We start from the raw sequence: 24,619 nt of genomic DNA, 5'->3' as shown, positions 1-24,619 counted from the left end.
TGTGTTAATGCCACTGCACAAGCCAGCACAGTATGGCGTATACTGGTTGGCAGTAGTCCTCCAAGGCCTCTGGCAGTTGTACACTTTAGTCCTGCTAGCTAGAAATCCTTTTAGCGGGCAATACAAAGGATCCCAGCTTGGCCCTTCTGCATGTGCTCTGCCACCAATCTATGGTTCCTCCCCAGGCCTACCATTCGATGAGTATGTTTTTTTCTGAATTATTATTAAATGACAAATATTACCTTACATGCATTCATTTAAAACTGAACATATGAAGCTTCTTTCTACAGAATCAGACCATTGTTCCACCAACTGTGGAGCCAAGCCCAACTTTTCTGGCTTAGAATAAATTTTCATTGCATGCAAAATCCCCCGAGGAAGAAGCAATAGGTTCAAAATACACTGAATTTTGTTCTGTATGAATAAGCTCTTCTCTGCATTCAATTATGTTTTGTGACTCATTGGCCTTTCTAAACTGGAACTCTTTGCTTCAACAGGCATCAGGTCTCCAGAGTCTCAGATGGAGGTATTTCTCAGCCTTGCTTCTTAACATCCTTTAAATAGAAATGCCAAGGAATGAACCTTCTGCCCGTAAAGCCTATGCTCTGCCAATGAGTAATGGCTCAATGAGATTCCTTGCACCATACAGGAAGCCCACTAGCCAAAGGTGCATGTAAAAGTGAGCAGTCTGTTTCACATGTACACTCTTCCAAACATCTTGACATTGCAACACTATGGCATACAACATTACCAAGGACAGATAAGCATTTACAAAACCTCTGGGCTTTGAATGTTGAAAAACATATTTGCACTGGAGTGGGGACAGTGCCATAGAGATAAGTGATCATCTGAAGATCTCACCCATACTTACTGTGCCTGGACGTGGATAGGGCATTTTGCCTGTGTAAGGCATCCACTGGTAGTTGGGGCCTTCCTTGTGGGCAAAAGGTCCATTGAAGACCATGCGGATGTCAGCCATGGAGTAGACACACACAGCAGATCCTTTAAACACAGACCTGTGCAAGGAAAGGGGTGGGGAGCTGTATTAGTCCAAAGGGTGGCTATGTCCTTCACATATAAAAGCTGGCTGCAATGTTCCATCCTTGCCTTCAACAGATATTCTCACACATCCTGACCTCTTGGCTGTCACAGCTGCAAAAGGGAAACATGTTGTGCATCTCTGCTCAGCCTTGGCTGCTGGCAAGCCCTTGAAATGTCCTTAAACCTTTGTGAACATGTGCAATGACATAGACCCCAGAGAAACAGGGATTTCCTGCCTGGCACAGAGCACCAAGCCAGAAAGGAGGTGGGGGTGGATAGGATAAGACAATGCAATTTTGGTGCTCTGGGGCCAGCCTCAAGCAGCTGCTGGAGAGTTATCAGGCCACGTCCCCAAGTTATAACATTCCAGGATTAGTTGTTCCAACCACAAGCACTGAGAAAAATGGCATTAGCTGCTGCTGCTTGCTGGTTTAACAAAGGACCTGACGCCCTCTTGACCCCGCAGAGGCGTAAATAGATCCTGGTGTGTGTGTACGTACTCCACCTGCCTTCCCCAGGGGATCAAGTCATCAACTACAGCTGCCATAGCTAAGTTTGTGGGAAAACCCCAAGCTTGGCAAGCAAGTGCTTCTGGGCTGTATTCCAGCTCTGCCAGAAAATTCCAAGGTGACCCTGTCTAAGACCACGTTCCCTTCTTGGCTAGAAATGGAACACATCACCACAAGATGGAATGGTGTCTGCTTTTGGAACTTTTTCTGCTTCAGAGTTAAATTTGGGGTTTTGCCTTGTATAGTTGTGAGCGTGAACAGGCATGAGTATGGAAGGAAGGTCTCCAAATTCTGTTCCCAGAGCACTCACCCAGAGGCAGCAAAAACAGCATAAATTATGGGGTTCTTCACATCCTGGGTCTGCTGGATGAAGACGTCCTCTTGAAGAGAAAGGAGAGAGTTAGCAACTCATGGCGTGTGTGTTTTTTGGGGGGGCAGGGGAGTCTGAGTCTGAAAAGAAGAACTGAATACAGTGTTGCCTTGAGATAGTCAAAACAGAACCAATTCACCGAGGACAGAATTGGGCATGACAAAAGACACATGTCTGCTGCTGCTGCTCTGTGTCTCTTTCCTCCCCTTTTTTTGGTAACGTCTAATAGAACACACCATGTGGAGTGATGCCAATTGCGCTGGGCATTTTCTTTCTGGCTATAGCCATTTAGATGAGGCAGGTGCAAATACACACGTTATGAAGATGCCATGCTATACACTTTAAGTTTCACCCGTGCTACTGGGAAGAAGGTGAAAAAACTTCTAACATCTACCGTATTTTTCGCACCATAGGGCGCACTGGACCATAGGGCGCACCCAGTTTTTAGGGGGGGAAATCAAGGGAAAAAAATATCCCCCCCCCCCCAGATCCCAAAGAGCAGCGTACAGGCTGCGCACAACCTCTCCCTGCCGGAGGGGTTGCGCGCAGCTATGGAGCAAGCCAAGGCAGGGGGCGGGATGGATCCCGCTCGCTGTTTTGGCTTCCCCTTTAGCCCCGTGCAGCCTCTCCTTGCCGGGAGACGCTGCGCAGGGCTAAAGAATCCATAGCCCCGTGCAGCCTCTCCTTGCCGGAGGGGTTGCGCACAGCTATGGAGCAAGCCAAGGCAGGGGGCGGGATGGATCCCGCTCGCTGTTTTGGCTTCCCCTTTAGCTCCATGCAGCCTCTCCTTGCCGGGAGACGCTGCACAGGGCTTTCCTGGCTTTACTGGGAGGTGGGGGGATTCCCTCACCTCTCGCAAAAGCCCGCAGAAGCCGCGCAACCCCTTTAAAGAGATCGCGGCTTCTCCTGGCTTTTCTGGGAGGTGGGAGAAGGGACTGATGCGGCCAGTCAGTCCCTTCTCCCTCCTGTGGAAAAGCCCGCAAGAGCGCACGGAGCTTGTGTGCGGCTCTTGGGGGCTTTTCCCGCCTGCCTCCCCCCTGCATTCGCCCCATAGGATGCACACACATTTTCCCTTGCTTTTTAGGAGGGAAAAAGTGCGTCCTATGGTGTGAAAAATACGGTAATTTAGTCTTGAGTGAAGTGAGGCAAATAAATCAGGAAACTTGGAAAGGCAAGCTGGCCCAGCCCAGACCTTGGGTCAGGGTCAAGCAGATATAGGACCACAGTTGACTATGCCAGACATTAGTCAAGCCAGACAGTGGCCATAGTTAAGCTAGGTCAAGTTAATTTGTTATGAAGTGTGTTCCAACTAATGTTCTTAATAGTAGCTAATAAAAACTTTTGTTCTTTCTAATAAAAAGAATGATAAGTCATGTCAGTAGGATTGAATTGCCTATTTATACGACTTTTCATATCAGGCAGAGATGTGCTCAGGTTTCTTTCTCATTTAGATTCACATTGTGATTTCACAGTGAGGCCTGCACAAGAGTGTCCCATAGTTGTCACTTCTAATTCAGCCCCAGCTGTGGCAGAAGAGAACACTCTCACTCAGGCAAGAACAATGGCTATGGTGAGGCTCTGAGTTCATTCCGTCTCCAAGAGAAGTCAGGAAATCAAGGTATCCTATAGACCATCTGGTAGTGATTTTGGGAAGCAAAGCAATTATAGGGAAAGGGACAGTGCTAATTTGCTCTCTAGTAGGAGACAATCCATCAAAGGCCACTGAAGGTGATAAAAGCCTCACTGGGGTTGCTTGCAGAATGACCAGCAGCCATCTGTCTGGCCCGTGTTGAGAGAAAGCTGGCTGACAGCCTACTAGGAGGTGGGTCTGCTGCCTTTGCCAAGAATGGGATCCCCAACCCCAACTATGCCAATGTTGGATGCCTTCATTTTCTCCTACCCCTGAAAATAGCAAGACTAAGTCAAGCTGACTCCTTGTGTGAATGGGCTTCCACACAGCATTTTCACAGTGGGATCTCTCTCCCCATTTTTTGATAGTTGCTGAAAGCTTGTTAATGAAGCATCACAAAAGTACTTGTGATGGACCTCAGCTACAATTTCAAAATTAAGCTGAAAACCTTATTTGGAATCAGCTTTTACAGCATTGCTAATATGCAAGGATATATTTTCTGCTTTTGTTTAAAACGTTTGTTTTAAGAAAAGCAAAATTTGTTTGAAGGGCCTTTTTACAGAAGCATATTGCCCGACAAACCCTCATTCAAAAGAAAACGAAATGAAAAAGACATTGCTGCTGCTGTTTCTTAACCTCTTCCTTTCTTCTTCTATCTCAGCCCTTCCATTTAAGCACGTGGCTATCCTCCAAACTGCCTTTTACAATATCTTCAACCTGCTCAGATGCCACTGTTAGTTTTCCTACAGCTTTGTCTAAATGTCAATATTTTACTTATCTGAACAAGTACATCATATCAAGAAGCATATGGCTTTGAGAGCCTTGGGTATTATTTTCTCTGATTGTGGCACACTGAAAATTAGCTGAATACTTTTCTATTATAATGGGAAATCTGCTAGGAATGTTAGGGTTGTGGCAGATCCTTAGAGGACTATACTAGATAATTACTAAGATCTCTTTAAGCCATAAAAACCAGCTGCCTTCTCCACAAACATTGCAATTTTCCTATATACAGTGATCTGGAGGTCAAGTACTGGGCACCTTGTATTCCTTGTTCTGTCAAGCCCCAGGAGACTCTTAGTTAGATATTTCTGCTATTAGCATCCCAGTAAGGTAGGTTAAATTTTCAGTGCTACATTTGAGTCAAGTTTTTTCAGGGCTGGTCCCACTTAGTATCATCAGATTTAATCACATTTGAGTTTAGAGGGTAGGCTATTAGTTTAGAATGGATAACTTGCAGACATATATAAGCCCTGGTAATTCTTGATTTTTTAAAAAATAAGCATCGAGTACACTGGCCAACTTCTATACTCATTGAGGACCACTCTATTCTTCACAAGGAAGCCTGGGTGCCAGAAGTGTAGACTGCTGCACAGACCACCAGTATGGGTATTTGGGCTCTATACTAACATTACCATCACTTACCAGGCAGGGCTTCATAATTATGTGCTTAGGAACAGCACTGCATAGAAATATGTGCATTCAACATACACAATCCACAGGAAATGTGTAATGTTGCTGTGAAGTGTATTTCTATTAATAACATTTGCGGGGGCAGGGGGATTCAGTGAAAATTGTGTGCAAACTTCTGACTGGACCTTGATTAAAATTTAGGGAGAGCTGATAGGGGCTCTGGAGAGCAGATCTAGCCCAGAGGCCATTAGGTGGAGATCATTAAATGTCTATGCCTCCACTAGTCAGGGCCCCTATTAAGATGTCAGGTCACTTAGCATTTAAGAGTCCTGTCTACCATACTCCCCTTCCCCCACAACATCCCATTCCTCACTGTACTCACGGAGTTCATCAAAGTGTGTTTCAATCCCATCAGGCCCTGGCACAGAGCAGATGAGCCGTGCTTTCAGGAATGTGCTCCATTTATTCACCAGACAGCAGTGGCCTCCATCATCATTCTAAACAAAAGGAAAACAGTGTTCTGGGATACAAAAAGTGTTATGAAAGCTACAGTGCTTTTGCCTGCAGCCACATCAGTGTTTGTAGTGTGCACAGCTAGGACTGGGCTATCAGACACACAACTTTTATTCTGTACACTTCCGTACAGTGGGACACAACAGAAATAGGGCAAAGAGTAATGACCACAAAGGAATGCCCAATTACTCCAGACTCCCAGCTATTCACATGCTATACCAAAGAGGAAAATATAGGAAGGAGGAAGCAGAAACAGTGGCAGTGGAGGAGCTCAGAGCAACAATGGCTTCTGCCATTCACAAGAGATGTTGGTGATCTACTATATATCTTGGAAAGTGGTTTGTCTGTCTATCCGTTCATTCATTCTCTATACGTTGACACCTTGTTTATTTGTTCTTTTGTTTATTTGTTCTCTATACAGTCAGACACCTCTCAATATATTATTGCCAAACTTGACACAAGGATTTCTGAGGCAGAGGTGGAGGTCTAATTTGATGCTTGGGTGCCATGTGCCATTTTGAACCAAGATGGTGGACTTAAATGGGACTTCAGGGTGACTGTGCTCATTTTTTACATAGGTTCGGCTACCTCTTGAGATTTCATCATCAAACTTGGCACAAAGGTTACTGAGGTTGTTGTTGATTTTGGTGTGCTGGGTACCAATTTTGATACAAGATGGTGGACCAAAACATGACTTTACTCAGTTTTGAGGGTGAAGGAGGCAAATTCACAAATTACACTATTTAAAAATCACAGCATTTAATGGTTTCTAAAAATTCCTAGACAGTGCCAGGAACTCCTTGTTAATGGTATTATAGAGAAGGGTCCAAATACATGGAATTTATAGTAAACTCTCAACCAAACCTATGATCATTCATCCTCAAGACCTACCAGGCAAATGCGACCAATGCGGGAGTAGACAACAGGACTCTGGGGGGAATCGGTAGATTTCTCTCGGAAGAAGAAATAGAGCTTGTCATCATTCCTCTCTGCGCTGTCTGGAATGAGCTGTGCGTGGACAAACGCTGGGTCTGCAAAAAGTAGTTTAAACAGTAACATGGTTTGAAAGGGTGAATGTTCTTTCCAGACTCCAGCACCCTGAGCTTTTGTGCTACATGTGATTCCTCACCAGCCCATGGAGGAGGTCACCTGGCCGCTGTTAGAAGAACCCTAACTGCCTTCAATTTAAAAATGGCAGCTTATACTTGAATTTGGGGGCTAAGTAACTCAAATCTTTAAAATGTTCCTTAGATGTGTACTCAGGTTGATGTATGCAGTAAACTCATGCAGTCACAATAATTCATCCCCATTGGAAGAGGCAGCACCTCATCTCTAGATGCGTGAGTTTTCTTTCTCATGTCTCCCCTCCAGTACTGCACTGGCAAAGATTTGAACTTATCTTATTGTTGTAGTGAAAAAAGCATATTGCCAGGTGAGGAAATTGGCTCAAGCCCCTATCACCTGACAGATGCTCCTAGCACATTACTCTGAAACACGTTATTTACTTAGCAAAGTGCAGCAATTTGTCTCACACCCTGCACAGATCTGTCTGAGAGATGTTTGTTTTTATTCAAGAGCAAATTATTCATTGAAAAGTGATATAGGGTGAGGACTGGCTCCATGCACAGGCTTGGGTCCACCCCTTTGGAGCACACATTTACTTCATAGAGCTCTACACTGACATATTGTGGCTCCTTCAAACAGCTCAAGTAGAGAGAACAGAATGTAGCTATCTGTCCTAACAACCAAAATTCTATAGGTTTTTTTATTATAGTGGGTGCTGACCCGATACCTAGTCTTCCCCAAAGCTTGGAGAAAGAGAGATTCAAAGAAAACAGAGTTTTCTGTTCTCAGTTGGTCAAATAATAGAGCAAGTTTTAATAGCATAACGACAGCAAGATTTGCTAGTACAGTGGTACCTTGGTTCTTGAACGGCTTAGTTGTCGAACAAATCATCTCCCAGATGCCGCAAACCCGGAAGTGTTCCGGTTTTTTGGAAGCTGAATGTCCGACACAGCTTCCACTTGAGTGCAGGAAGCTCCTTTCCATTATTGTTTACCCACACAGATTTTGCTTTCAAAAGCTGCCATGTAAATTTTTGATGGGACCAACCTCATCCTAAAAGAGAGCTGAAATGTGGGTAGGGTGCAGTGGTATAATGGAGGGAGAACACCCCCTGGTACCTTTTTCAGGGCAGCAGCAACAATGTCATCTGCCAGAGCACCAGGGTAGCTGACAGACTTTACCTGCTCTGGCAAGTGAATGAGGCAATATGTTTGTGAGGCTTTCAAGTTTGTCGTGTATCACCATAAAGGAAGTCAGAATATGAGGAAACTAATCAAGCAGAGGGCATACTCGTATTTTCTTTTCTTTGATGGAGTCCCTGGTTTCCTGTAAGATTGTCTGCATTTCTGGTAAAGCAAAAGATAGCCTTTCAGCTGGCTGAAGATCTTTTACTAAAGCTCAATGCATTTAATAAACTGAAACTATACCATTAGAAGTAATCCTCAGAGTTCAACATAGCTTCCCCCCGGAAATACTGTATAGGACTTTTTGGATTCTCCTTGTGGATGAGCTATAAGGGGTGTCAGAAGCTCCTGAACATTAAAATTCATGACTATGCCACTGGCTGAGTGGAAGAGTGAAAATCTGAACATGTGTAGTATGTGCCATGCAACTGTTACTTCACTGTGGGACTCAGGACTGATGCATCTGACAAAAAAAGGTCTGACCCAGAAAACCTGTATAATAACAACTAAGGCTGCAATCCTATACACACTTACCTGGAAGTAAGTCCCAATGAACTCAATGGGACTTATTTCTGAGTAGACATGTTTAGGCTTACACTGCAAGTTAAGATGCCATAGGCATGTTGTTTTTCCTGCAACAGATTAATACATCTACCGCTCTCAAACAAGTCCTGATTGTTCAGTTCAGGGCTCACATTTTGCTGTACCTTTCCTGATCAGTTATGGGATCCTTTTGTGGTCACACAAAACAGTGTTAGCCAAGGTTGAAAATGAAGATTTACGGAATGCACTTAAGACGCAATCAAACAGCTTCTAGGCATTTCATCTCTGTCAACATTTGCTCAACTTGTGCATATATTATTCCATTTTATTTATTTGAAAACGTAAGTCCCACCTTACAGCTGAAAAGCAAGTCTCAAGGTGGCTTACAAAAACATTAAGCTACATAGTTATAAAAATAACTGTAAGAACAAAAGCTGCTTGTTTCTTCAGTCTATGATGGCTCCTCCTGGCAGGCAAGCAGCTACTGATGTGGTTTATTGTGGCATGCAGACACTGCCACCTTGAATCACGACAAATGAGTCAAATGACCTGTTCGGATCAGAAGACCTGTTGAACGAATCAGCAAGAAGCACACATGGGCCTAGTAGTTATACAGATTTGTCCCAAATCAGCTCTTTGGCTCTCCTTTCTATCCAATCTTTCCAAATTAATTAACTGGTGTCAATCAGGTAGGGTCCGTGTTTTAAACCAGTAAATGTTCTACAACACTAGGGAAAGGACCACTTCTATAGATTAACACTTTCTTGAAATTCTGTTCAATGCCCCAAATAAAAGCTATTCTGAATAACTTCAGTCAATGCTTCACATTCTAAGGCTTGTTATGATCCAAACTTCAGAAAAGAATTTTGAATCCGTTGCTGCCTTTGGTACTAAAATTCTTTTACTGGATGTGATGGTGGCTTGTCCTGTATCACAGGCCAAAACTAGGGAAGCAAATCTTCATGTCAGTGTAGAAAAGAAGTTGACATAAAGCTCAGCGAGTTAAGCAGCTGTTTGCTAGGCTGCTGCAGGAAACATGGCCATATGATTAACTAAGCCTTCTTAGTCTACAGTGCTGGAGTCCTGAGCTCTATTCCTTGTATCACCTCATTTGTAATGCAAAATGAGGTAGTTTAAGAGTTCTTTACTTGTACAGCTCAGCTTGAAAAGGGTGAATAGCAATTGAAATCACAGGCAGGGAAAATTGCTTTACTATGGCATCCCAAAACTGAGAGGCAGGTAGTGCTTCTCAACTTTTACGAAATGATACCCTCCCCACAAAGCGACTAGTTCTTCTGCGTCCCTCAATGGCACAGTGATAAATTTTCAAGTGCAGGAGCTCATCATGACTCTGGAGTAACACACTCCACCCCTGAGAGCCCCAAAGTGTGGCTGTGTTGATCCATGGATGCTGGTTGTAAGGACCTGCGTTCACATACCTGAGTTCACTGGGTGACCTTGGGCAAGTCAATCTTCTCAGCCTAGCCTACCACACAATGGGTGGGATTATTCTTGCCATCAGCAGAAGCCCTGTGCAAGGACTTCTGTTTGCATAGTGGAGCTTCCCTCCCCTGCCTCCCCTGCAATTCGCCCTGGGGGAGTCAGGATAACCCCCAGAACAATGCATTCAGGAGGAGAGGAGGATCCTTCCATCAGGAATGCAGAGATGCTTGCTGTAATGGAAGCTCAACACAGCGCATTGTTGATTTCTTCCCAGGGCCATTATGAGGAGGAAATGGGATAACTCCCATATTTGCCACCACAAGCTCAGTGAAGGAATGCTTGGTAGCAGTACTACTAGTAGTAGTAGTACCCCTCCCATCTGACTGGGTTGCCCCAGCCACCCTAGGTGGCTTCCAGCATATATAAAAACATAGTAAAACATTAAACATTAACAACACCAAGCAAAATGTAATGCACAGCCTTTTTATATGGTGCTGAGGTTCATTTTGAACTGTTTGTAACAGGCTGTGAGACAATTATGCTGCTTTCTAACATACGTTTAATGTAAAAAACAGATGCCCATTTTAAAATAGTGCAGGAAAGGCTCTTGCCAGGTAAATAAATGAATACAGCATGTCCTGCCTTCCAAACCCGCAAGCATGCAGCACTGGCAAATCCCAGTCTTATGGATGACATCCTCTCTCCTACTGGGGAAAAAATACTAGAGAAGTGCTGCCTGCCCCACACTACCACTGATGTCCCTCACTCGTGTGGAAATCTCACCTGCCCAGCTTCTTTCACATCATTTTATTTCCCAGACAACCAGCTTATATTGTGATGGACAGGCCCTGGGTCTGCCTCCTAGTGACCCAGCAACCAGTGAGAGCTGGTGAGTCCATCAAAAAATCAGGAAAGAGAATGTGGAGTTTAACTTAGATGCTGACAGTTTTAGCGGTGAAATAGAGATTTGACTCTCTGTAAAAAACAAACAAAAAACCTCAACTTTCAGGGTGTCCTGGTTTTTATTTTTTGAAATATGGCAACCCCAGGAGTAAGTGGACACTGGGCAGCCTTGACAGAAGTGCAATGTCTTGCTGCTCTACTTAAATATAAACCCTACTATGAATAGTTAAGTCTAGACCTCTCCTGTGTAAGAACAGGCGGAGTTTCATCTAGTGACACACCCATATTACTTTCTGTCACACATACACTACTGCTTTCTTACACACATACTACCACCAAATTCCTGCACCCACATAACCTTGATGTGCTGAGGTAACTGGACCTGTAAGTTGTCAGGAACACAACTCTATGCATCCATCCAAGAGAAGCTGTGTACCATACTTTGAAAAACTCTGGGCCTGGGCTGTTCATAAGTCTAATGTCAGTAACCTTCATCATTAGTACCAAGCATTCCCTTGCTTGGGGGGGGGGGGAGCTATAAGATTTATGTGGTTGCAAGCACACCTGTCTGCCTTAAAAGCTTTTGTAAGAATATCTTGGAAGGTCTGCAATTTGGGGATATGTTGGTATTTTCTCTAGAGCCATCACTGCTAAAGAATTGCCATGGAAGGCAAATGGTCACCCTTATAATCCAGCATTTGCTTTCATAGATAGCTCTGTTCAGGTTACTAAAATGACATCTCCCTAAATTTGATTCCCAACCCCAGTTTACTCAGCTGTTTTTGCTGCTTCACAACAGCTGGAGGTGCAACCAAAAAGGAAGCTGAGAACTTCTCTCATTGGATCCCTTTCCATGATGCATGCTGGAGGAGAGAGGGCAGGAGATTAAATGCCCTGGATCAGTTATCAGAAATGACAAGAATACAAACCTGCCCTTCACCACCAACTGTGTAGAGAAATAATTCCAGGAGCAAAATGCTTTTGAATGCACAAAAGGGGACATATACCAGAGCCAAGGAATCAAGCAAAAAGAGAAACTAGTCAAACACCAACACACTCCTGAAATGACCAGATGATTGGACAAACGTTATATAAAAGTGTATCTTAACTTAGCACATATTTTTTCTTTATGGAAAGAAAATTATAGAAGACAATGACTTCTTCAGTGATGTGCTCTACAAAGCCCAAATGAAGTAGGAACACTTGCAGATTCTGTATTTTGTGTTCCACACAGATGGAGCATTTCAGATCTATTAAGGCTGGCAAGGCATGAACAGGGTAGGAGAGCCCTATTCCTGGTGTTTTGGGAGCTAGACAGAAAGTACGGACAAGTGTCAGTGCAAGGGCAAGGCGATAGCAAAATCAAGTATCAAGGACCGAAAACAAGGGAGTACAGAAGAAGGGTATGATAGGTGTCATGGGGACACTGTAACAGCAAAGGAGACTCAAAGGGCACCAGGATGAGAAAGGGGGTCCAGAGAGCTAAATTAAGATTCCATCATCCACAACAAAGCCCACTGAGCTGGCTATATATGGACAGATAAAAGAAACCAATTGTAGGCAGCTGGTATGACTTGGCATGAAGCCCTCAGGAAGCCAGACTTGAGAAGTCACCATGGAACAGTGTGCACTCACAGAAGGAACTTGAAGACAAAGGGGAGGGGGGTTGTTGGTTAACGCTCCTGCTAGTATAATATTTTCTTAACTAAAGCCTCTTTTTCTTCACATTTTCTTTCTTACAATAATATTCTGAAACAGAGAGAGGAAAGAAGAGAGGGAAACTGTGCTCTAAGTCACAATTCCCACCATGTAGCATGGACATTGGACACGAAGATCATGAATGCAGCCCTGCTTTTTGTCCTCTGCACTTCAAACTCTGCAGTCTGCCCCCCTTTTCACTCACCATTTAGCCAACGGGAGTTGTATTGGTCAGTCCTCATGGCAGTCTGCTTGCCCATGGTGCGGAAGATGGCGGCATCAGTGCCCATGAAGTCAATGTAGACACCAGCATAGAGTTCTTCATCTGTGGACAACAGAGTATAGGGGGAAGAAAATTAATTGAGAGTTTTGTTGAGGCAGGATTCCCAACCACTCACCCCACTGGTTCTGTGAAAGAGAGGGATGGGGGGAAATATATGAAATGCCTGGAATGGTTCATTTCTTAAATGATACCTACAGAAACAGGGAAGCTACTCACTGGCACTTTGAACAATGATGTGAAGACAAGTACCTCAACCTTCTTCTTTTCCCACCTCTATCCACCCCCCCCCCCAAAAAAGGTTGTGCACCAGGGGTTTGTACATCTCCATGTGAGAAAAGAATGCAAAGTTTTATTTTGGGCATGGATGGCACAGACAGTATTGCCAGACTATGAAACTGGAACCATTATCTCTCTTAGATCCTCAACATTCATTCATTTATTTGCTCAGAACTCTTAAATGGGTAGGAAAAGGAGAAACTCACCTCCTTCTGTAGTCCTTTCATTCTCAAACTCAATAAGAAAGCTCTGATTAGAGTTTTCTCTCCCCATCTTCCTCTCTAATACACAACCTCTGAACACAGTGTTCAGAGGAGGGAGAATTCAAACAGGGCCTTTTTCTTGTCTATACTGCAGCCACTTCTACTATTTGCCTGATAGGGTAAATAGTATACAGGCAGCCATATTTATTTTTTCTCAGCTTTGAGGGGAAATGTGATTTAGACTGGGAAATCCGTGTGTGTGGGGGGGGGGGAATTAATCCCTCTCCCAGTGCCAGTGCCGCATTCCATTCAAGCCCCCCCCCCCCCGCAGCTGTTTTAAAAAAACCACCACCACCCAAACACCAAGAAACTTCAAGAGAGCCAATCACAGATTTCCTGCATCTCATCTAGTTTGACCCTAGGTGTATCAACTGCCCTTCACACCTAATATAGTTTAAATAGCTTAGGGCTAACCTGTTCTGTGCTCTTTTCCCCATCTTCTCCCTTGCGGAAAGATGCAGCCTTTCCATGTCATACCACTCTGGTGGCATCACCCACAATTCTTACAGGCAAACTTAGAAGTTAGAGGAAAAGAAGTTCCCCTCCCCTAACTCAGATGCTTTAGGTGCTAATACTCAGGAGGATTCAGAAATTTGTAATTAGAACATGAAATAAAGAGTAAAGGGGGACTGTATCTCCTAATTCTCGTCCATGCACAAGAATTATTGTATTGAGTAACACTGGATAAGAGATGTGGGAAAAGGAAAAGGGCGAAGCACCTGCACTTTCTGGTCTCCTGACTTCATTCAGGTCATGCCTGAGGCTGCTGTCAGCATGGAACGGCTATATATTTAAGGATGAATTAATTAAATGCTATAATTTTTTGGGGGGGGTGGTATGGTGATCCTATTTGGTAGTAAGTGTGAGATCAAACTTAGAATCTGTGTGAATTGTTCTTGGAGAGTGGGAATGAAAAGAAACGACAAGGGGAAAGCAAGGTCTCTGTAGAAGGGGCCCTTTCTTGTTGCTCTGACCTTTCATTGATAGAAGAAACCTCATAATGATCAAAGGCAGGGGAGAAAAGGATCAAGATTATTAGTCATGCACAACATATGAACTGTTAGGTGCCCTTCCATAGTTTCCCTACCGCTGCACTGAATCTCTTATACAGAAATTAGGAAGGCTTACAGAAATGAACCTAAGTTCATTAGCAAAGCTGCTAATCAGGTCCAGCACTCAGCCAGGAACCCACTGGTACAAGGGCACAATTCCTGCCTGTCTCAGGCCAGTGCTGCAGCTGCTTTCAGATTAATTAAGAAGTTTGGGGCTTGTCATGTAAATGGATACTAATGCTTGGACAAGATCAGAGGCAGCCAGGCCATATCAAGGGGTTGGGGGATTTGCAGGAAGAAAGAACTTTGGCCAGCACTGGAACCGACTCTTAGGGGAGATTGGTGCAGCTGTTGTGCCTGTAGTAGGCCCAGGGTCAGCAGGACAATGATACCACTCCTCATTATCTCCCTGCTGTGAAGTTTTGTAATCCCAGCCCTCCACATAGGGGAAAGCCCTGTGGAGCTTGAGCCACCATTTGAACTGGAGATGGAGGGGCCCTGCGGGAGATGGTATGGCCACACAGGACAAAGTTCAGAGGATGTCCATGCTTGAAATCAACCTGGGGTTGAGTGAAAAAAGGTGGGTCTATGTGGTGAGGGAAGGATATAAGAATCCAAGAAGATGAGAACATTCAAAGATATATTTATATACAGATATGAAAGGGGAAGAGTAAAATATACATTGGTAACTCTAGCATGACCTATGGAAAGGACCAGGTTTCTCAAGGGAAGTAGAGGGGTCTGCATGAAATTTGCAGCTGGCTTAAGTCAGAATATAGCTTAAGTCAGAATATAGCTGACTATATGTGAATATAGCTGGCCACTCAGGCATTGTGTTGTTTTGGAATGCTAGGGCAGTGGGAGGAATAATCATGTCTGATGGATAAGTGGAAACGATTGGACCATAACGAAGTGACATAAATGTAATCTGTGAAATTTTGCCAAGGAACCTCTCAGAACTTTGCTATTCGCCAAAGCCCTATTCCTCCTCTTCTCCCACCGGATGGGACACTGCAGTTTAGTGAACAGTATGTCCTTTCTCTTCTTTATCAGCATCTGAGAGGCCATGATCTTTCCCCATTAACTCTGATGACATTTCCAGCTAACTCATCCATGCCCGAGGATGGCCAAAACCATTTCCTGACACAGAGCTGCTGTTGCGCTGCATGTTTATAAGTAGCATAGCCCCCCTCCCCCTTATCAATTCTGAAATCGTTTTAGAACTCATAAAGAGGGAAATTTCTCAACAGAGGCTGGATGACCATCTGTCATGGATGCTTAGTTGAGATTCCTGCATTGCAGGAGGTTGGACTAGATGGCCCTGGGGGTTCCTTCCAACTCTACAATCGCATGCCTATAGAATGACATGTTGCACAACCATGGAACTCACTTATTAATGCTGATACGGTGTCCACCTTTGGGTCATACGAGCATTTTCCTTTTCCTGACTCAAGTTTCTCTGGTTCCAGGTAGAATATGTAGTCCTGGAAAGTAAGGCAACAGGTAGATCAATGATTTGCTTTACCACACACTATTACCTTAGGCCTTCACAACTCTTTTTAATCAGAGAGCATCTAAAAGTACATGGAATACAAGATGCTGGATACGTGAATCACACTGTCCAAACCGCATCTCTCTTGAGTGGAATTTTCGTCCAACAAGGTTACAAGCAGTGGAATGTAAGAAATCCTGGCATGTAATATGTCTACCCCATGGAAGCTGCTTTAAATCATTTTTCAATGGTGGCTGACTCAATGTTGAGTTCATTACCTCACCATGCAAAGCTGTTTTTTCCATGCCACTACAGACTTTATTTTGTTCAGAGACCCTATGGAGGCATGGAGAAAAATCACCACCAAACCATGTAGAAAGCTGGTGCAAACATCCCCCTAGCAACAGCAGTACTGTATACATGCTATTCTTACAAGTTTTATATCATTTCAAGTCAACCCTAAGAAATGTGGCAGCAGAGCCACTCTCTAAAGTTACTGCATTGACCAATTTACAGGAACATTCACTTTCTAACTCTTTTGCACACCTCCCAAATATGTGTCCCATTTTAAAGTTGCAGAAGTAACATTTCTCCTCCTAAAGAAACCTGTTCTGTAAATGGAAAAAAAAAACACATTAATATAAAAATAGTGTATCCCACCATCTTTATCCGCATGGTGCTACTTTACAAAGCCATTCCCAAAATTCATACTTCTGGACCTCTCCATCTCAAGAAACACTGCATGTAACATTCTAGCCAAAGATTCAACGTTTTCTCTGCAATGTTAGCGCACATTACGTTTTCAGACTTTTTCCACTGAGTATGACCACTGGGTGAAGTGAAACAACTGTGTGCAACACTACAGATAAGCGTCAAGTTACCACATACTATTACTAAGTAGTACCTAAGCACTGATGAACTTCAGATTGCCTTCAGACATCCTGTGCTACAACCTCTTCTGAGTATGAAACAACAATAAATCATGGATGTCACATTTCCCCCTACCCCACCCCCAGAGGACAACCAACAGCTATAAGGAGAGCAGATCGTATGCAGGCCTTAAATATTGCTGAGAAGTGCAGAGTGAGTGAATGACATTTGAATCCCTCCTATCATGAAACTAATGACTCATTACTCCAGTGACTCACAAGCGGTACACTGGGATCCACTTCTGGCCTTATAAGAGGGTTGCTAGGATGCTGGCAATGCTTGTAGGTGCCAATGCGGCAGAAGGAGCAGTGGAGAAGAGACTGCCAAGCCAGGGTGGTAGAATCAACATTTGGGAAAGAAATCCCACAAGTGGATCTTTTTAATGAAATGTTTGGAAATCACTGCTTTAGTGGGCTGGAAGCCATTTAGAAATTAAAGAAAAATGCCGTGAAAAGGTTTAAGAGGTTTCCCCCCACAAAATACCTCTTGTGGTTTGATAAAAACATTAAACCTAATCTGCCAATGTTAAGCACTATTAAATAGTGCCAGATTACCAAATAGGCGGAGAGTAGGCACTGACCTCTGGGCCTCATGCATTTTACAGGCCCTGCAACAACGGATCAAAATAATATTGATTTGATCTGAAAGAAAATTACAATCAAGTTTTCTTAGTTTACTATTATCCCATTAGAGTGCATGCACAAGGGGGAAGGACAAGATTTCAACTGCCTAGGGGCCTCCACAGGGTTTAATCTGGCACTGCTTTTAATTCCCATTTATTTTGATGGGAGTGGCTTAGGTTGCAGAACTTGACATACTTACTTGAGAGTAGGCCCCTGCTTCCAGACAGGAGTTTAATATGAAACAGATCATTGAGCTATTGCCCAATGTGCAATAGGTGGTATATATCAGATTTCCTCTAGAAAGGGTCTATGCAGATTAATTTGGAGTGAGGAGGATGTGGGCTAACATTTTGATGCCGACAATGTTATGTGAATATGGCAATCAATCAATCAATCAATCAATAATCCCACAATAAACATCCAACTGAAAGTACCCTCAGTTGGACCTACTTCTGAGTAGACAAACATTGGCATGAACTGTTAAATAGCTTTTGTTAAATGAGATGTAAATTTTAGCTGGAACATACTTATTTTTATATCATTGATTTATTGGGAAGTATACATATGTGTTCATATAATTTTACCCAAAATATTTTTATTAAAATGTCACAAAAATGACTTCAGCATGTTTTTAAAGAAAACAAAAGTCTGTTAAAATATTTTATTATATCTGTATTGGCCATGAAAAATATTTACTACTGATACTGTCCCTTGTTTTTCTAAGCTAAACATCTTCCTTTGTTGAATAGGGTCCAATTGGCCATTGTGCAGCTACTGTTATAGGATTGTGGCTATTTATTAACCGATCATTCCTACAAAAATGTAAGTGAGAACTTTTCAGCCCCCCCCCCCCCCCATCCAGCAAATGGAAAGCAGAGCAGTTTAAAGGCTTTGTGTTTTAAGAATGGGGTGGTGTAAGGACTGAAAAGATAGGGAGTGTGAGATATACGGTTCAAATATTTTTAACTCAGACTATTATTGAGTTCATTCTTTTGACAGCATTCACCCTATTGATCTTTGGTAAATGGTGCTGATGTTGTCTTCAAGATGGATTGGACTGGACAGAATAAACCCCTTTCTGTAGTTCATCTTTCACCTGAGGAATGGCTAAAGTCAGCTACTTTTAGCAGAATGGGCTGAGTCAGCAGCTTAAGGAACTAGAGTTGGGATGAGTGAATGAGATAAAAGAACGGACATGAATATGAGCATAGGGAATTTGTGGTCCCAGCATACAGCTTCGTGGGGGCCAGAAATACCAGCTAATGCCAGCACAGACATATATCCAAAGAGTTCTCATTAGATACAGACACTTGAATAATGCCAGGTTTTTGTAAGAAAGTGCAGGCGTCTAACTGGCTTGGGACCAGGGTGGTGCATCAAACCTGATGACATTTTAATGCCACACAAGCACCCTCTTATTTTGCAATTCCTTTCAATTTGTCTCAGCTTTAAATTTATTCTTTATTTTCACCAAATGATTTGATGCTGCATATATCTTACAGTTAATAAGTGCTTTCCCCACTATGCATTTAGGTGGGCATTATGAGCTTCCTGTGTTTGTGTCTGGAACCTGACCTGAGCTAGCTTTGTCTGCATCTCTGTCTCTGATTCATAATTTGAGACTCCTGATTATTTTGCTAAAGCCTGTGGCACTCTTGGGATTTCACTGGATGACTTTGAAAAGAGCACTAAATGTTGCAAGGATTCTTTATTAAAGTGGGGATAGGGACACCTGTCTATAAAAGTCCACTTGACTGGAGACAAGTGCAAATGCAGTTTCTTTACATAGTATACAAATAAATGGAACATGACTGATATGTTTGGGATAAAACAGCTGTTTGAAGTTTAAGCACAACACAGTTTACAGGGGTTGTACTAATGGGAATGTCACAAATTGTATTATTTGGTGCCGTTACAGGTTCCATCCACAGGTGGTGGTTGGGATCTGCAATTTACCAAAAGATAGAAAAGGAGGCTTGAAGGGTTCCAGACTGCAGTAGGATGTGACAAGTGTGTTTTCTACTCCATTCCCTTTGCAACTTCTCATCATCTGATACATCCCACTCTCTTCCCCACCTCGTTGTGCTAACAGCTTGGGAGGTCAACAGTGGCAGGATATCAGTGAAAACTTGCTTCCTCTTTCTAATGTATGTCAAACACATGGTGACAATGCCCAAGGGAGTGAGGAAAGTAGGATGGCTCCTGACATTGTGCAATGCATTTTAACTGGCTAATAGCAATCAGTGATAATATAAATAGCACATCAAGTAGAAGCTGGAGATTCAAGCTACAAAGAGCAGGAAAATGAAAGCTGGCTTTTGAATGAGACCAAGTGTTGACACACAAAACTATAGTTCTAGTAAATCCTGCAGACAGCAGATGTAGGCTGCTAAGCAGTTATACCTACAGATAATTACACCTAGTTGTAGTTTAAGATGTTGCCCTTAGAGGAACATGTCATACCGTGCTGTTAAGTCAGCTTGAGAACTTCTTTTCCTACTAATAAATGCAATAAATAATAAAAGAACTGGAACGGAAGACTTTCAGACTCTGAATAGAAACTGAGATTGGAGGTTGTATGGCACATCTTCCCACAAGCAGTGTGTCAACCCGTTTAGGAAACCCACTAGAAATGCATTCTTTCTGGAAAGATGATTTTGCTTAGGAGTTGGACTTCCTTTTTATTTAGAGCTTTGGGCTTATGTGGGCAGACTGCTTTGGTGTCAAATGCCATTGTTCAGCACTGAGAAAAAGTGTGCTTCTTGTGGAAAATGCAAAAGTGATTGTGCCACTTGTGAGTTTTCTGTTTTGAAGTGTAAAATGGAACATTCAGTAAAGAAAAGAGAAAAAGAAAACCCAGTGTTACTTATACACTGTGTAATAACAATAGTAATAATAATGATGATGATGTCTTTGACAATAACCCTGCTCCAGCTCAGCAGCACAGAATCAGGCCCCACAGATTTAGATGAAAACAGCTACCAGGATGACTCCAGGGGTAAGACAAGGCATTATCAAAACTAGAGAATCCAACAGAAGGAAGAAAATGCTAAGAAATCAGAGCACTACATTTTAGGCTGATTCTCCAATTTACAATCAAGCAACACCAAAACCTTAAGGAAAGTTAAGATTCTCAAGATTAGGTTCAGTTGTTTTCTTGTGAAAGTTTCAAACACTCCAACCAAGACTATCCAGCCTTGACAAGAATAGCATACAGCATTTCCTGTCTTCTTTTTTTGTGCACCATCTTGAACACACATGGGAGAGTACCTACTGCTGAGTGAAAGGAGGCTTTAGTCCCATACAAATCCACATTAGGAGCTCAACCTCTCAATCAATCTAATTATTCAGCACCACCCTGTAAATGGGGAAACATACCATCCTTAATACTATCTGACATAAAAAGGGTTCTGTTAATTAGGACCAATTCCTATGTTCACAGAGCAATGTAGGACTTGCCATATGGCTGGATTCCATGCTGCTTAGATAATGTTTCTTAGAGGGAAACCATACGAGCTGAGCAACGAAATAGTTCATTCCCACACCAAAGTCTTTAGCCAACTGTAGGACCATGCCCACAAAGTTTCTACTAATAGAGACTAATGGAAATCTCATAATCTCCTCCCAACTAACGGTCGTCCTTATCAATTAAATGACAACAATGAGAAAACTGGAAAGGAAATTAATGGGATGGCTTCCTGCATTGGCTATGACTTACAATAATCAGTAGAAGAAGTATAGATTACATCCGATACACAAGTAAAACACATTTTCTCATCATTTCTCATCATTCTTTCTTTCTCAGCAAACATACTTACAAAAACTGTATGTAATCATTAATGAAGTCCACACTCCTCACAAAAACTAAGCATATACAATAGGCCCACCCAACCCCCTGCTCCCACAGTCATCACAACCTTGATTACCCCAATCTAGTTATTCATGCCACCTCACATCAAGCAAACCTTTGCTTGAAACAGCAAGCCCATTTGTCTCAATTTCAAACAGTCAAGGACATGGTTCTATACTATATGTAGTAAGGTCAAACATCCTGAGAGTGTTCTTTCCTGGCACAAACCTTGTGCGAGCCTGGGGAAGAAGGAGTTAGTTCAAGTGAGGAGACGCAAGGAGAGGCGGTACAGGAAGCGCGCTCATTGCTAGATGGGAAGGGGGGTGAATTTAAGGGCCAGTCCTATTCCCATAGGTCTGGCCCCCTTCCCTTGTTAGTTAGTTGTTAGGTACATGCCAGTTGAAAATGAAAGTTAGAGTGCCCAGGCTCAGGCATGCTAAGAAAGGAGCCAGTTGTGTCCTTGGGGAAGAGCATGGCAGGGCAGAGCGCGATTCCCACCTTGCGTTCCACTGGAGACGGGTGGAGGGAGGAGTCAACTGCTCTACTTCCCCGTCCTCCCTGCTGGATGGACTGGTTCAGCTCAAAAGCCTGAGGAGAGGAGGAGCAGAGAGTTAGCGCTGGCAGGGTGACCTGCCAGAGAAGCAGGAATGGCAGGGTATGGCCAGAGAATGCAGCATGCAGAAGTCTTTTGTCTCTCTCAAATATACACACATACTTCTACGGAGATCAAAATCCCCTCGTCAAATATTTATGACCTGTATTTAGTCTGAATGTGTATCTGCTTGTTGGGTTTGACTTTATGTACAACTATGCATTCGCTCCCAAAAACATATTGCCTCTGCTGCTAAAATTAGTGGGATGGGGTTGGGGGTGGGAAGGCAGAAATCAATTTGGGGGCTAGAGAAGACCCTGAAATGAGGTTTAGCTACTCCTGCTAAAGAAGATACTGTAAGAAGAGCATTTACAAAAGTGGTTTTCAATTGGTTTTCCTATTTTTAAGTTGTTGTCAGAAAATAAAATGTGGAAAATACATTCACACCTATGCAAGCAGATTCTCCTTGTATTATTTTAAAGATTTAATGCTAACACTAGATAGTTTAAGCAAATATAATATAAGGAACACACGATGTTAGAGGTGTTGTAACAATAAGGTTGATTTTACACATATTTTGTGTGTGTCCCCCAAGGCATACTGGGTGGAAATGACTATGATAAACAATTCCATTAAAACCAGAGGTTATTTTACTTGTCTGTATTGAAAAATTCCGTAAACAAGTGCAATTATTAGCTTACTGGGAACACATTAATGACAGCCAAAAATCTGGTTACCAGTAAATAAAAATCAGATAAGATTCCATAAATTTGGAAATGGTTCAGTAAAATATGGCATACTTCCAAGTTAGAGAATCCATTAAAGTCTGACAAATTTTATGTGACATGGAGGGTCTTGCATGACATAATGGTTATCACAAATTAAGGCTACAATTCTATACATTTACTCCCATACTTAGGAGAAAGTCTCATTCTGCACAGTGGGGGATTACTAGGATTAGGCTTTATGTATTTAATGTGATTTAAATAATGCTTAATCATCAAAACCTCTAAGTGGTTTCCATAATATATATATTAAAATTACTGATAATATCAGACGTTTAAAACAATACATTTAAGTAATAACTCAGTATGCTTCTTGTGACCTAGTTACAAATTACTTTATATATGATCCCAACACCTCATCTCTTCCTGCCCTATTATTATTAGTTTTTAGGAAACACTATGTCTATATGTTTTATTTTGATAGTTTCACTGTCCCCATTACCTTTTTCAAAACCTGGAGCTCCATCTCCTTGTCAGAATAAGTGTGTGTGTGTGTGTGAAGCCCTGTTGTGAAAAGTGGAATTCCTTGTGCAGGACTTCTGCTGACGGGGCTGGTTAAGTGAATCCCTAAGAGCCTAACTTACCTTTCAGAATTGTTGGGATGATAAATGAGAGCCACGTAAAGGTGGGGGTGGGGCGATTCATGTATGCAGCCTTTGGCTCCCTTTGATGAGAAGTGGGATATGAATGGGCTGAACAAACATAAGACAATTGAGAAGATTCCACATCTCATTACCCAAGACTCGAATCTCAATCCCTTATTGCTTGTTGAATGTTGCCAGAGGCTGCTTTCCTAGCATGGTCTAAGAGCAAGCCCATATGCTTCTCCAGCACTGATCTGGCTGCAGTCCCAGCCATATGCTCCTTCAGTACCTCACCTGTGCTTTACGGCCTCGATTGACAAAGGTGCAGACAGGATTGTATGCTCCAGTGCCACAAACATACAAGTGGGTTCGATTCCAGGGCTGGATAAGGCGGATGAAATTCCCACACTCGCCCTGGAAAACAAAGAGAGATGGCAAGTTAGTCCCAGCCTCCTATGAAATTGTATCTACTTTAAGGAGATTAGTCAGTCTATGGTAAATGGAGCAATTCCATCCTCTGTTCAGCATGGCCTAAGCAGTGATTTACACATATTTTGAAGCAATCAGGTAATTGCTTCAGCATTAAATGAAAGCTCCCTGAACACCCAGTAAGTCACAAAATCAGACCACATTGAATGGTCTGTGTATCAAATGGTCCTCTTCAACAACATTTGCTTCCAGTTAAAATTGAGGCAAGCTAGGTCTGGCGCACTTTGAAAATCCACAAATAAAGCTTTTGGATCCACCCCTCTAACACCTTTCCCAGCAATGAGTTTTGGATGCACTTCAGAGACAATTTTCCTGCACTCCTTTTAAGTCATGTTCCTGCTGGAAGAGTTTTGAACTAAACCCCCTTCCGGAGCAAACATTCCTTGCTCACATCTTACACTGCAACATCTGTAGCTGAAGCAGATTATAAACGGTGCCGCTCAGAACTCCCAACTCACAGCCAACTTTTCTGAAAACTGAGAAAAGAATAACTGTAAGATTGCAATAATATATCTTGGTGTCAGGGTGGCAAATCCTGGACTCCCAACCCATTCCTGCTTGTTTTCAAAAGCCAGAAAATAGTGCCCCAATAACCAAAGCATAACCAACTAAGCAGAAGGGGAATCTCTGGACTTATCTATGCCAGGAAAGAAAATATATTAGGGTCAGCCTTTAGATTCCCACTCATTAAGAGGTACTAAGAACTGACTGAAAATCTAATAGGTAAATGATAGCAGTGAGGCCCAGAGGGCAAGAAGAGCAATTCCCAGAATGTGTTGTATGCAAGGCCTGTGTTGTAATGCAAGGCCCGAGTTCATTTACTGACTGGATTCTAGACCAGACATGCAGTTCCATGCAGTGTGTCTGACTGTAGAGTCCAGTTTCCTTCTCTCATCTCATGTTTCCTCTTTGCCTCAAACCTCCAGATAGGCAAATCAAAACAGTACTGGGCTGGGGCCATGATAACAGAGTTCAGTAGGATGGGAAAAATGCAAGCAAACAGTTTCCTTTACTAAGCCAGCTTAGCTGCTCTAAGACTGAGCCCCAAACAGTAGCAGCAGAGAAATCCCAAGAGGACAGAGTTCAAG

General features: G+C 42.8%; 1 protein-coding gene across 7 annotated transcripts in view; it reads right to left on the bottom strand.

Annotated features, from left to right (window-relative positions):
* The window catches only part of SEMA3F (semaphorin 3F), a 120,344-nt gene that overhangs the window by 10,745 nt on the left and 84,980 nt on the right, over window positions 1-24,619 (bottom strand). For 6 of the 7 annotated variants that reach the window (XM_080996432.1, XM_080996434.1, XM_080996435.1 and 3 more), the window contains exons 5-12: window positions 23,337-23,456; window positions 21,580-21,669; window positions 15,577-15,670; window positions 12,518-12,637; window positions 6,368-6,507; window positions 5,346-5,460; window positions 1,861-1,930; window positions 872-1,016 (exon numbers count right to left, since the gene is read on the bottom strand). In XM_080996432.1, coding sequence (XP_080852558.1) covers window positions 872-1,016; window positions 1,861-1,930; window positions 5,346-5,460; window positions 6,368-6,507; window positions 12,518-12,637; window positions 15,577-15,670; window positions 21,580-21,669; window positions 23,337-23,456 — 894 coding nt within the window. The remainder of the gene's footprint in view (window positions 1-871; window positions 1,017-1,860; window positions 1,931-5,345; window positions 5,461-6,367; window positions 6,508-12,517; window positions 12,638-15,576; window positions 15,671-21,579; window positions 21,670-23,336; window positions 23,457-24,619) is intronic. The other variant, XM_080996438.1, reaches the window with a different exon arrangement.

The sequence above is a fragment of the Podarcis pityusensis genome (genome assembly GCF_964106645.2).
Source record: "Podarcis pityusensis genome assembly, chromosome: 2".
NCBI classification, from domain to species: domain Eukaryota; kingdom Metazoa; phylum Chordata; class Lepidosauria; order Squamata; family Lacertidae; genus Podarcis; species Podarcis pityusensis.
This window is presented reverse-complemented; position numbering and strand designations above follow the sequence as displayed.